The sequence below is a fragment of the Primulina huaijiensis genome, chromosome 5 (genome assembly GCF_012295235.1).
Source record: "Primulina huaijiensis isolate GDHJ02 chromosome 5, ASM1229523v2, whole genome shotgun sequence".
Taxonomy (NCBI): domain Eukaryota; kingdom Viridiplantae; phylum Streptophyta; class Magnoliopsida; order Lamiales; family Gesneriaceae; genus Primulina; species Primulina huaijiensis.
In genome coordinates, this window is record NC_133310.1 from 5,318,873 (window position 1) to 5,332,211 (window position 13,339).

The window sequence follows — 13,339 nt, forward strand, 5'->3', positions numbered from 1 at the left end:
AGTTGTCCCAACTGTCATGAATATGAAAGCAAAGCTAATAGTTGAGATTTCAAACAAAAATATTATGAATGTATACAATAATAAATAATCAATATCATAATCAAATAAATCATATGAGATTTCAGTGTCAACAATTATATTTTGAATAGAAAAACCATATAATTCAAACAATATAAATAAAATAAAGATAAACTTAATTATAAATTATAAAAATATAAAATGTAAAATGTTGAAAACACATCAAACACTAGTCGCAAAAGTATCTTAATGGAACAATTCACAAAATTTTAATGAAAGATTAAAATAAATTTGTTTAAAGTAAATTACAAGCCAACCCGCTTCCCAAATGAGCCACTGAAATCACAAGACAACCCGCCCATTTTATTCTCCACCTTTTCTTTATGAAGAAAAAAGTCGAGAATTATAAACACTATTTTAGTTTTATAACAAAACCGACCGTAGGTTAAAAGTTTTGGTATCACCTATCGTCCTTATTTTGTGTAATTTAAATACCGTTTGGTCCGTGGTACGAAACGAATAGTATGGAGACACGTATTATTTTTTAATAATAAATACATGAAAATAATAGTTAATATAATATTTGATTTGATTGATTAATTTGATTAAATTTGAGATAATGTGATAATGTTTTTTTTANCATAAAAAATAATATTTTTTCATAGATGACCCAAATAAGAGATTCGACCAATGAAATTGATCGGTGAGATCGTCTTACAAGATTTTTAATGTAATAAATAAATGTAATATTAAAATAAGATTTTTCAACTATTCATTATAATGAATTTTCTTGCTGTGTAATTTACTGAAATGTTATATATAATCATAATAAATCCATAAACAAAGGTGGAGCAAGAAAATTTTCAGTATATAAACTACGGCATGCCGCCGTCGCTTCTTGCGCCTAGCCCTATTAATGCCGATGGAGTTTCTCTAATTTCTTGATTTTTTTTTCTCATTATTCTAGCAAATTAATTAGTGATTTGAATCTGTTTTAGGGTTTGTAGGTGACGATCTGTGGAGAATTGCTAGCGATCGTACTCACCCGGAGATTGGGGTTCCCCACTGCCGCCAATATACCATAGATACTAGATATATGTCGGAGGTGTAGAATTTTATTGCTTTTACCTACTCATTCTTGTGTTCATACCGGAAAGGGTAAAAGTTTTATTGTCTTTTTGAGAAATCAAATCAAGACTAATTTTTTTGTGGGCAATTGGTCGATTTTTTTGGTGTCAATTGTCCAATTCTAAGAATTATGTTGGTTCCCTGAAATTGAGAAATTGGGATTGGGGATTTAGGTTTTCTCTGCTGTGGAGAGAAAAAAGGTTTTTTTGGAGGGTTGTTTACTGAGCTGGTGAATAATGGATAAGAAGAAGGTTGTGGCTCCACTGGTTTGCCACGGTCATTCTCGGCCCGTGGTCGATGTGTTCTATAGCCCAGTCACACCTGATGGTTTCTTCCTTGTCAGTGCTAGCAAGGGTAAGCTGAAATCATCATTCTTTTTTGGCTTAATGTGACCTATAATTATGGTTTAAGTCTTAAAGTGTCCTAGGTCGGTTCCACAACATGTGTTCGAGCCTCAAATAAGTAATACAATGGGTTTGAGCTCTCCTCTCGGTCCTCCTGGGTTTACTGTCTAGATTGGTGATTTCATTAAGAGTCTATGCAGCGGAAGGGCTTATGTTTCATGGCATTTCTATTTAGATTTTGGTTTGTTATTTGTTCTTTAATAGGAATAGAAAATGGGGCTATTATTGTTAAACTTAGAAATTGTTACAGCATTTCCCTTTGCTCCTGTTGCTTCTGTTTCTCGTTTAAGACTTGTAATTCACGAACCATTATTTTATCGATGGATTTGATTATTGTAGAGCACTATCCCAACATTTGTAACTATGACCTAAGTGATCACATTTTGTAATGGACCAATCCCTTGTATTATATGTCACAACTTGAGTGTTGAGTCCACCCTCCACTTTTATGCGTGAGAAGAGGATTTGGCATTTTTAGGATCGGGGTAACTAGATATCATGCATTGCCTGGTTGGAATTGATGCAGTTGAAATAATGCTTGCATAAAAAATCACCTCTAGATATTTTTGGTTCATTTCAATGTGAATATGAAGTGTGCAAGGCACATAAAAGATGGTATTTTGACGTACTGTAATGTTAATGTCTGCTTCTTCTCAGATGCCACTCCCATGTTGAGAAACGGGGAGACTGGAGATTGGATTGGAACTTTTCAAGGTCATAAAGGTGCAGTGTGGAGTTGTTGCTTGGATAAACATGCTCTACGAGCTGCCTCAGCATCGGCTGATTTTTCTGCGTATGTGGTGAACCCACTCGTCATTATAGGCAAACATACAAACATTGTTCAGGATATTTTCTGTTGTCGGACAATCATATATTGCATTAATTTGCTGCATCTTTGTTGAATTGTTTAATCTTGTAAACTGAACATATCAAGTAGAAGCTTATTCAAAATATTAGCTTTGTTGGGTCGTGGATGAACTGTCTTTATATTTTTGTACCGATTGCTTGCAGGAAACTATGGGATGCATTAACTGGTGATGAATTGCATTCATTTGAACACAAGCACATAGTGCGTTCATGTGCCTTCTCAGAGGTACACCAAATATATTAACCTAACATCATGTGGATATTTTTAATATTTATTCATATCCGTCTAAGGAATTTGGTGCAAAATCTGTCCCATTTGTCTACTGATTTGATTGCTGCCCTGTTTGTGGCAAATTTATTTGATGCAGCTCAAAGTGTGATATATGGATGTCACCAATGTAAAATTTCAAATTGCAGGACACCCACTTTCTGCTAACTGGAGGAATGGAAAAAGCTCTTCGTATATTTGATTTAAATCGGCCTGATGCACCGCCAAGGGAAATTGAAAAGTCTCCTGGTTCTGTCCGTGCGCTTACTTGGCTTCATAGTGATCAATCGATCTTAAGTTCCTGTACCGATGTTGGAGGGGTGAGGTGTGTAGACATACCCTTATATTTTTTTTATCTTTCTATTCACGGTAAGGTTTCTGTTGTGTCTGAATTTGTCTCTGGTACAACTCCGTTGAAGTCTTCCATTTTGACATAACCATTTGACCTAGTTCTTATCTTCTTATTGTCACCAGGTTATGGGATGTGAGAACTGGTACTATTGTTCGAACACTTGAGACCAAGTCCTCGGTAACTAGTGCTGAAGTGAGTCAAGATGGCCGCTATATAACAACTGCCGATGGGTCAACGGTCAAGTTTTGGGATGCAAATCAGTACGTCAATATATCTAATCATCAAATAGATGAAGAATGCTATTTCTCAGTGTTTTTGTTAACAATGGTCTGCATTTTTCCTTTATCAGCTATGGATTAGTAAAGAGTTACGACATGCCCTGCATTGTGGAATCTGCTTCATTGGAGCCGCGGTATGGTAATAAGTTCATTGTTGGTGGAGAAGACATGTGGATTCATGTCTTTGATTTTCACACGGGAGCAGAAGTTGGTAAGTTCTGTACTTAATCGTTATTAACGCTTTCAATGAAAACGAGTGCATTTGGAAACGCATATTTGATGTTCCAAAATTATATTCTTCAGGGATGTGCCGCTATTTATGTAGTAATTAATTATTATAACAATATGGCATCAAGATATCCACCTATCGTATTAATCCCTCAATGTTCATTCATATACACATCACAATCGACATAAAACATTGCATTGATTGTTTCATGTTTTTACTTTTAAATATGGTGATCATGTGCAGGATGCAACAAGGGGCACCATGGTCCAGTCCACTGTGTGCGGTTCTCTCCGGGAGGTGAATCTTATGCTTCGGGATCCGAAGACGGGACTATTAGAATATGGCAGATGAGCCCTCTAGCAGAACTAGAGACTCTGGCTGTAGATGAACCAGCCGATGAGGTTATTCACCAGTTTCAGAATGTGCACATTGCTGGAGACGAGACTACAGAGGCAGGCGGGAAGGCGATACAAGCTAACTAGGTTGTGTTGCGTGTGAGTGTGTGTTGTTTGTATGTCTCTTGCTTTGGTGGTTTGCCTGATTGCAAGGGTGGATTTAGGTGTTCGTATCTCAACATTTTAAAAATATAAATAAGCCCTTTGTGTTTCGAAAGCTTTTTCACCATCTTTTCGTTTTTTTCTCTTAATAAGAAAGAAAGAAATCGGGCCAAATATGACACGAGACAGCACACACCCGACATAGTTGTTGCATGTTGCAATTCTAAAGTCTAAACCAGATATGTTATTCTAACAACGGTTAATTAACTGTCATAAACACACGATACTATATATTCCAAATTGTAATATAAAAAGAGGAAGTCTTGAATAAAATATAATTCAATTTTAGAGCGTTCAAATGAGTTGTCCCAACTGTCATGAATATGAAAGCAAAGCTAATAGTTGAGATTTCAAACAAAAATATTATGAATGTATACAATAATAAATAATCAATATCATAATCAAATAAATCATATGAGATTTCAGTGTCAACAATTATATTTTGAATAGAAAAACCATATAATTCAAACAATATAAATAAAATAAAGATAAACTTAATTATAAATTATAAAAATATAAAATGTAAAATGTTGAAAACACATCAAACACTAGTCGCAAAAGTATCTTAATGGAACAATTCACAAAATTTTAATGAAAGATTAAAATAAATTTGTTTAAAGTAAATTACAAGCCAACCCGCTTCCCAAATGAGCCACTGAAATCACAAGACAACCCGCCCATTTTATTCTCCACCTTTTCTTTATGAAGAAAAAAGTCGAGAATTATAAACACTATTTTAGTTTTATAACAAAACCGACCGTAGGTTAAAAGTTTTGGTATCACCTATCGTCCTTATTTTGTGTAATTTAAATACCGTTTGGTCCGTGGTACGAAACGAATAGTATGGAGACACGTATTATTTTTTAATAATAAATACATGAAAATAATAGTTAATATAATATTTGATTTGATTGATTAATTTGATTAAATTTGAGATAATGTGATAATGTTTTTTTTATCTTTTTGAAAATATTAATAAAATATTTATAATATTATTTATTAAGGGTGGTATTGTAATTTCAATTCAATGATTTGATCGATGCAAGATAAATGATTGGTAGATGGATAAATAATATGGTGCATCAAACATGATATTAGATTGGATAAAAATATGGACAAATAATATAACGAACCAAACGATACCCAAAAGTTTAGTACCAAAAGATGATGGCAACCTATATATCGAAGTCTTTTTATTAGAACTTGTTTGTTGTTCTAGAGATTAGATTCTTATTTAAATATATCACTTAGTATTAAAAGAATTTTTTGTTTGAGAATATTATACTCCTCAAATATTAAATTACTCAATAATAACAATTTTGTATGTTTAAAATAATTTTATCTCGACTCTGATACTATTTGTTGCTAAGATAAATCAATCAATTAAAATCAATAAATATAAGAATATTTTTATCATTTTAAAAAATTTTAAAAAATTTATTTTAAATATAAAAAATTAAGATAAATTTATATTTGGATGTAAAAATTTCTCTCCAATTTTATCAAAATGAAATAAAAGAGAGTAGACCCCACGGTGTTAGTTCACCAACTCCCTCACCCACCACCGCGTCCCCACAACATCACGTTTGGTGAAACCCACCACATAAAAGCCCATGCCGTCCCAAATTCCCACCATTCTCCCCCTCCATCATGCCGCCGGAACAACACCATCCGCCTCCGAACTTCTGGGGCGACACGCCCGAGGAAGAGTACCACACTTCCCAAGGCGTCCGCAACGCCAAATCCTACTTCCAAACCCCACACGGCAAACTATTCACCCAATCATTCCTCCCCTTAGATCCCGCCCAACCCGTCAAAGCCACCGTCTTCATGACCCACGGCTACGGGTCCGACACCGGATGGCTTTTCCAGAAGTTCTGCATGAATTACGCCAACTGGGGCTATGCGGTCTTCGCCGCCGATCTCCTCGGCCACGGCCGAAGCGACGGGCTAAAGTGCTACCTCGGAGACCTCGATAAAGTGGCTGCCGCTTCCCTTTGTTTCTTTCAGAGTGTTAGGGTTAGCGAGGAGTATAAGGACTTGCCAGCTTTTTTGCTTGGGGAATCCATGGGCGGGCTTGCGACGCTGTTGATGTACTTCCAATCGGAGAAGGGTTTATGGACTGGTTTGATCTTCTCAGCTCCGTTGTTCGTCATTCCTGAACCAATGAAGCCCTCTAAGGTACCCTTTTGTTTGAATTGATTGATCATTCAAGTTCTGATAACTGATCAAAAGTTTGTGAAAAATTTTAGCTCTGAATTTTGTGTTTTTGTATAGTTCTTTGTGCATTTTGAAATCTTACACTAAACGTTGGTCGTATCTTATGAATGAAAGATTGGGGAAGAATGAAAGATTGGGGAAGAATGAAGATGGTTGTATCATGAATGGAAATTTTTGTATTCACAACATAATTTCTGGGAGGAATATTACGATATATCGTTTACAACGTGTCTGCATTTTGAAGGTACACTTATTCGCATACGGACTGTTATTTGGTTTGGCGGACACCTGGGCCGCAATGCCGGACAACAAGATGGTCGGCAAAGCCATCAAAGATCCCGAGAAATTGAAGATCATCGCGAGCAACCCAAGAAGGTACACGGGGAAGCCTAGAGTGGGAACAATGAGGGAGTTACAAAGACAGTGCGAGTATGTTCAGAACAACTTCGACAAGGTCACCATTCCATTCTTTACGGCTCACGGAACATCAGATGGGCTAGCTTGCTCGTCGGGCTCCGAGAAATTGTACGACAAGGCCAGTAGTGAGGACAAGACTTTGAAGTTGTATGAAGGGATGTATCACTCGTTGATACAAGGCGAGCCCGACGAGAATGCTAATGTGGTGTTGGGTGATATGAGAGCTTGGATTGATCAAAGAGTCGAGAGGTAGGTACGGTCCAAAATGCAACGGAAACCTGATTAAAAATAAAAGATCGGTTTCGAGGTATGTCTTAAATTCCCTAATACATTAGTTGATCATACGTTAATTAGTCGTCAATTATTGTGATAGAGAAGGTAATACGAAGAGTGTAAGATTTTGTATCGATGAATGGTGTTAATTTTGTGTTTTTGCAAGTTTGATCAAATGCGGGAGGACTATCATACCCAAAACGTTGATATATCTACTTGTAAGCAACCACAAATTTAAGTTTGTTGCAAGATACAAAGGAATTTGGTGTACCTAATGGATGGTGGGAAAGGTTCGTGCAACCACTAGCCACTACACTCACGTATCTATGTCGAACAATTTCCATGGTTGTTGGTTTGGTTTTCTTGATAAATAGTTTTCAAAACTTTTCGGTTCAGGTTTATGTCGAATCAGGTTCATCCTACAGAGGAAAATATTAATTTTTTAAGTAGATCTTTTGTGAAACGATTGGTTCAGGTTTATGTCAAATCAGGTTCATCCTAATACAGAGGAAAATTTTAATTTTCGAGTAGATTTTTTGTGAAACGATTGACTGATCTTTATTCCTAATATATATCAACTTTGTTCATATTTACAATAAAAAACAATTTTTTTTTATAAAAACAATTTTTTTCATGAATGACTCAAATAAAAAATGTATCTCACAAAATTGATCAAATAAATCATCTCACCTTAGTTTTTTCTGTTAATTTTCTAACACCACATCTTTGTCAGCTGTATCACAGACAGACATCGGTAACATGACACATGCTTTAAATACTTGATATACCAAACTAGGTTGAAAACCCGCGGAAAATTTTATTTAATGGGGGATTAAATTACATACAGAACCGGGAGGTCATATATTAAGTGATACTGTTATTTTCTTTCCTTTTTTTTTCTGCCAATTTGCGTCATTTAAGGTTACATGACAGAAACAAAAAATGGTAGATTTGTATAAGAAAATCAGAACATTATACATACGAAACAGGGGTCAACGAGGGGACGAATGTAAGAAGTCATGCCTTAGATGGCCATGTTGCTTGAGCCGACATGATAATGCCAACAATAACGCCGAACAATCCGAGTGCACTGCCAAAAATCTCAATAACAAGGATTTTGACAAAAAGAGATGAGTTTTGGGCGTCGGATAACGCACAGCTACTTCCAATGATTCCAACACACAACCTTCGGGAAAGAAAGAGAAAGGAACACAAAACAAAGTAAGATATAAAATCAGTGGATTCAGCTTCGAAACAAATGTTAATTCTTTCGACAATCTAAAGCCAACAGAACAAAAGAAAAATAAATAGCACTCACCCGCATACAAGGTTTGCAAAACCCACAATTATTCCAGATGCAAATATGGCATAGCCAGCTCTAAGGGACTCTGGCTCGTAAATCTTAGAAGACGATACACTCTCCAGCTTCGTCTGAAGAATTATAGCCACAATGACTCCATATATGGCAACGGCTTCACAGAAAATTACACTGAAAGAATAATTACGTTAAAAAAATGTGGTTATAATCCGCAATTCAGACCAAATACCTAGTATTATCATCGAGAGATTTCAATACCTATGAACAGATAAAGGGACGGACACAGCTTAATTATACTGAAAGTGCAAAAAATTTAATAGATGATCCTGGAAAATAAAACATGGACCGGTGGTAATGAGACAGAGTCCAATAGGATATTAAACATTAACTTAGGAAATAATTTCATTCATCAACAACTTGAAACGACTACGTAGATTGATCTGTCAAAGACCATAGTCACATTTCTCATAAAAGAATTTGAACCAATCCCAACATAGAACCTTGATTCATTCCATTATTAGGTATGCCGTATGCCACTCAAAACATAGATGCATATGCATTGGAATCAACTCTCTTAATTCCTAAAGATATGATCAGCTTAAGTGAGCACAAAAATCTAGAAAATCCAACAGCATAAGATCAAATGTGATAAGTGCAAGAACCGCACTTAATTTATACAAGAAACCATTTTGAATTATGTTAGTTTCGAAAGGAATTATGCGTTGTTGGTTTGTTTTGAATGTCATTACAGGACAGGAGAAAAAGATGTACATGAAGTCACAATGATGCAAGGACAAACAAAAGATCGCGCGTGGAAGTAAAAAAGGCCAGAAGTACGCGCGCGCGCGTGGAAGTAAAAAAGGCCAGAAGTACGCGCGCGGCCGCGCCAGAACACGCGCAGCCGCGCGCGCAGATGTGGAGCACAACGTCAGAAGCTCGTGCGCGGACGCGCCACATCATGCGCAACTGCGTGCGCAGAGTTGCAGCAGCAGGCAGAGGTGCGCACGCGGCCGCGCAAGAACACGCGCAACCGCGCGCACAGACAGCCGCAAAACTCCAGGAGCTTGCACGCAGCCACGCGAGAACACGCGCAACCGCGCGCAAGAGGCGTGAAAAATCCAAATTTCAGCGGACCTGCGGATATAAAAAAAGGAGACCTAGGCTAGAAAAAAGAGAGCCGTTTTCTTGAGAGAATTCAGGTGAGAGACGAGAGCACACACTGGAAAAGAAGAATTGGAGCGAAAAGATCGATCACGAAGATCAAGACGACGAATCTGGGGACAGAGACGCCACTTTTGATCTGTTATCTGATTCCTTCACTTTTATTTTCGTGTTGCGATGTCTGAACTTTTGAACATGTTTTGTTTTTGTTTAAATTCCGCTATGAACTAATTTTTCATTCTAGAGCATGACGTAACTTTGTTGATACGATAACTTGACTCGGTTGTTTATGCAATTGAAATCTTTTTTGGTTTAATTGTGCTTCTTTGTTTTTATTCGACTTCAATTTACTGGCCATAAATTGTTTGTTGTCTGATTAATTCTATAACTCGGGAGAGACACTAGGATTATAAATCATTAGAGACGCATCGTTGAATGTTTATATCGTTCGGAAGGCGTATAACTTTATCGAGGCCTAGGTAAGAACATCGTTTGCATTTATCATTTAAGCTTAGATTCTTATTAGGAATGTTTGGATCGAAGTTTGAATGATACAATTTATTCGTCACTTGTGAAAGAGGGAATAAAATAATTAAGTGTTCTTGGCCATTAAATAAATGGAATTCATGAATATAAATTCAACCGAGAATATTTATCGTGGAAACTTGGTGAAATCACCCCTTTAGATATTTTCTCTCATTGGTATTTCTCAATTCGGTGATTACATTAATATTTATTTGCAATTAATTCGTTTTAAGCAATCCAAACCCTTTATTGATTCTTCTAAATAACTTCGTGATTATTTTAATTACAAGCACTGATATATTTTTATTTTTACACTCCTCGTGAGAACGATACTTTACTTTCATATATTAAAACTTGACAACCATGCGCTTGCGAGTGGAAAATACGCAACATGGAAGCGAAAATTTTTACAAAAGCAAATGGCTCAGCGTTACAGTTCAATACACCTACCAATTGTAATTATACGGCAATACATAAATTTGAACGTCTATCATAACCTATTCACCATTTTTGGTTGGAATTTGATCCTGCCATTGGTGTTTTTGTTAAGATGAAGTCATAGCTGAATCGATGATTTAGAGAAAGATCTAAAACAAGGTCTATATTAATCTATGTTGACATTATGCAATGGATTAAGGAACATGCATTGAATGAAAGTCATCATGCAAAGCAGACTTCTATGTCTATCACTTATCAATTCTCAAGAGTTTGACAATGCTGTGAATTTTATGATCACAAATTGGTTCCATACATAATTACAGAATATTTAGAATGAAGTCTTTCATTGGATAAATTCTATTACCTCAAGACCTTTAACACTCAAGACAAAGTGGTATATGTCCAGAGGAGGTTATTTTTCAAAAGGATAACATTTCCCTAGTTTTACTAAAAAAGATTTTTATCAGTTACCCTGAGTCCTGAAATCCTAACAAAAGGTCCAGCTCCAGATATATGCTACTGAATTTGTAACAGTTTAATTGTCAAGGAATCTCATTCGCTGGAAACTAGTCCTTAAAGGTTGAATCTTGCACTTCTTTATCTGTTAGATAAGAGCTACAGGATTAAAGACAAAACTCTACAACTTTCACTAGTGCCTAAAAATAAACATATAAGAGACAGGTAGATTCAATATAACCACCTCCTCTTTGATCTAAAAACCAAATGATCTGGGAATCGATGAGGTAAGGTCAGACTCAAAATCCATTTATTATGCTCGCGCGGAAAAATCAAACAAGCAACAGAATAATACACACACAACAATTACAAGAAATCGAGCGGACATAGTGTGAATTAAAGTGGCATTTACAAATTATTAATCTGAAATCATGAAAACATAGTTCAAGAAAATCGGAGAAGCAACAAATTACAAGAACCAAGTACCTGATTAGGTTTTTTGAAGTTATGCGAGGGGCCTTGATGGCAGCACCAATTAAGCTACTTCCGGTAATGTATATTCCCCTACAAAATTTCGATAGCTCAACGACAAAGCATGTAAATCGAATAAAAAGAATCGAAGAACACATTTCAGAAAATACCAGGCGGCGCCGAGGACGGAGACGCCTATGGAGATTGCAATTCCGACGGCGGAGAAGGTGTAAGGAGAGATCTGAACCAAAGCTCGCGACCATGAACTAGATGACGTCACCATCGTGCTGTACAACAAAGCTTCCCCCCACCCTCCGTCACTTCTTTTTGGAAAGGTTAGAAAGAATCGATTCTTCTTTCGCGTAAGTAGGGCCTAAGTAAGCCCATTATTTAATCAGCCCCGGCCCATCATTGTAAAATGGGCCTAAGTTGGTGCATAATTTAAGATTATGTAGAAATTTTGTATTGATTCTTGGCCTTTGAATTAAAATATATTTATGAAAAAAAGATGGGACAAATTATCAAAAGATCCAATCAAATAAATTTAATTGTTTTACCTTATATTAAAAAATATTATTAATATTTAATCTTTACTAATTAAATTAAAAAAAACTATTAAATTTATTTTATATAAGTTATGTCATTTAAATTAAATACTTCATTTTAGATTTTTTATATTTAAAATGAAGAACTAGTTGAGAAAAAAAGTTGAGAAAAATATTGAAATTACTAATAAGTATATGAATGGAAATCAAAGATCAAATATGAGGTTTGAAAAAATTGGAAAAAAAATGGCAATATAAAATAAATTTTTAGCTACAACTCTATATAGTTTTTGTTTTTTGTTTTAAAAAAACAAAAAATATAGTGTCGATTTCTTATTCATAAATACTAGGATCAAGGTTCTAAAAAGCGTGAAGCGCCTCGAAGCGCGGATGTCGAGCTCCAAGCTTTTCAAGCTTAAGCGAGGTTAGCACAGGCTTAAGCGTGAAAAAGCGTTTTTTTATCTTTAGTTTAATTGTAATTATCTCAAACCAATAAATAAATAAAATAATACATAAATATGATAAATTTAAGTCTGATGCATTAATTTTCATATTTATAGAAGCATAAAAATCTAAAAATAACAATCTTTATTTGTTTTTGCAACTAGACCACATTAAAAATGTTAAATATTTGTCAAATCATTATCAGACACGCTTAATCATAATTAAAATTTAAAAATAAACATCTAAATTATAAACCTAATTTATTATTTTAAAATAAAAAGACATACCTTCAAAATTAAAAAAATTAAAAATTAAATAGATGTGATTAATTGTGCTTAAGTACGCTTAATTAAACGCTTAATTCGGTCAAACGCTTTTTTCCGCTTTCTCCGAAACGGGGCGTTTTTGCCGAGCTTCAAGCTTAAGCTCGCTTAAGCGGGCTTTTTAGAACACTGACTAGGATAGCACTGCAAGCGTTTGGTTCAGTTTTTGGCTTTGTAACCAAAATTTAAAAACCGGATTTGAATTGGCATTAACTCAAAAGAAAATGTCAAAATACGCTACGTCCATCTCGTCATATAAAATAAGTGACGTTGAGTTGACAATATCTTAACCCGTTAAAATGGTGGGAAAACCCGTCTCGTCAAATTGGCACACCGGTCGCTCTGCCACCAAATATAGATGGGTTTGGGTAGGTAATTTCAAGAGCCGCGCTGCCCTTGGGTTCCGCATATTCCATATGAGAGATTTGTGACCCTTACATTTTAGCGCTCACACATTAGAAAGCTCACGTCGATGTTTTTCCCGGCACCGCCCAACCGGTGTCTCTCTGTTTTTCAAGTGATAGGGAGACGATTGGACTACGAAGATTGGACAGTTGTGGACCGAGCTACTTTCGAGAGCATCGAGTAAAAACAATTTTTTTTTGGGGGGGATAGGGAGCTAAAAACTAGCGGCTCTCAAATATTTG

The 13,339-nt window shown here is 35.7% G+C and overlaps 3 protein-coding genes across 5 annotated transcripts; 2 read left to right on the plus strand and 1 right to left on the minus strand.

The window, feature by feature from the left end:
* Nucleotides 1-839: 839 nt before the first annotated feature.
* On the plus strand, nt 840-4,156 carry LOC140976524 (uncharacterized). Its single transcript, XM_073440745.1, has 8 exons — nt 840-1,176; nt 1,320-1,500; nt 2,208-2,343; nt 2,562-2,643; nt 2,835-3,010; nt 3,160-3,297; nt 3,387-3,526; nt 3,788-4,156. Exons 2-8 carry the CDS (start codon nt 1,383-1,385, stop codon nt 4,024-4,026), a joined length of 1,029 nt encoding a protein of 342 aa, XP_073296846.1. The 5' UTR covers nt 840-1,176; nt 1,320-1,382; the 3' UTR covers nt 4,027-4,156.
* Nucleotides 4,157-5,681: 1,525 nt separating this feature from the next.
* On the plus strand, nt 5,682-7,354 carry LOC140976526 (caffeoylshikimate esterase-like). Of its 3 annotated transcripts, none has more exons than XM_073440746.1 (3): nt 5,682-6,282; nt 6,566-6,987; nt 7,046-7,203. In XM_073440746.1, the coding sequence occupies exons 1-3, from the start codon at nt 5,752-5,754 to the stop codon at nt 7,071-7,073; spliced, it is 981 nt and encodes a 326-aa protein (XP_073296847.1). In that variant the 5' UTR covers nt 5,682-5,751; the 3' UTR covers nt 7,074-7,203. The 3 variants fall into 3 exon arrangements, 2 of the variants coding, with proteins under 2 accessions (XP_073296847.1, XP_073296848.1); XR_012175228.1 differs by having other exon boundaries at nt 5,683-6,282; nt 6,566-7,045; nt 7,178-7,354; XM_073440747.1 differs by having other exon boundaries at nt 5,683-6,282; nt 7,074-7,203.
* Nucleotides 7,355-7,804: 450 nt separating this feature from the next.
* LOC140976527 (V-type proton ATPase subunit c''2-like) lies at nt 7,805-11,726 on the minus strand. The gene is made up of 4 exons (XM_073440748.1): nt 11,551-11,726; nt 11,396-11,473; nt 8,330-8,500; nt 7,805-8,197 (listed from the first exon to the last, which is right to left on the minus strand). The coding sequence occupies exons 1-4, from the start codon at nt 11,661-11,663 to the stop codon at nt 8,029-8,031; spliced, it is 531 nt and encodes a 176-aa protein (XP_073296849.1). The 5' UTR covers nt 11,664-11,726; the 3' UTR covers nt 7,805-8,028.
* Nucleotides 11,727-13,339: the final 1,613 nt, after the last annotated feature.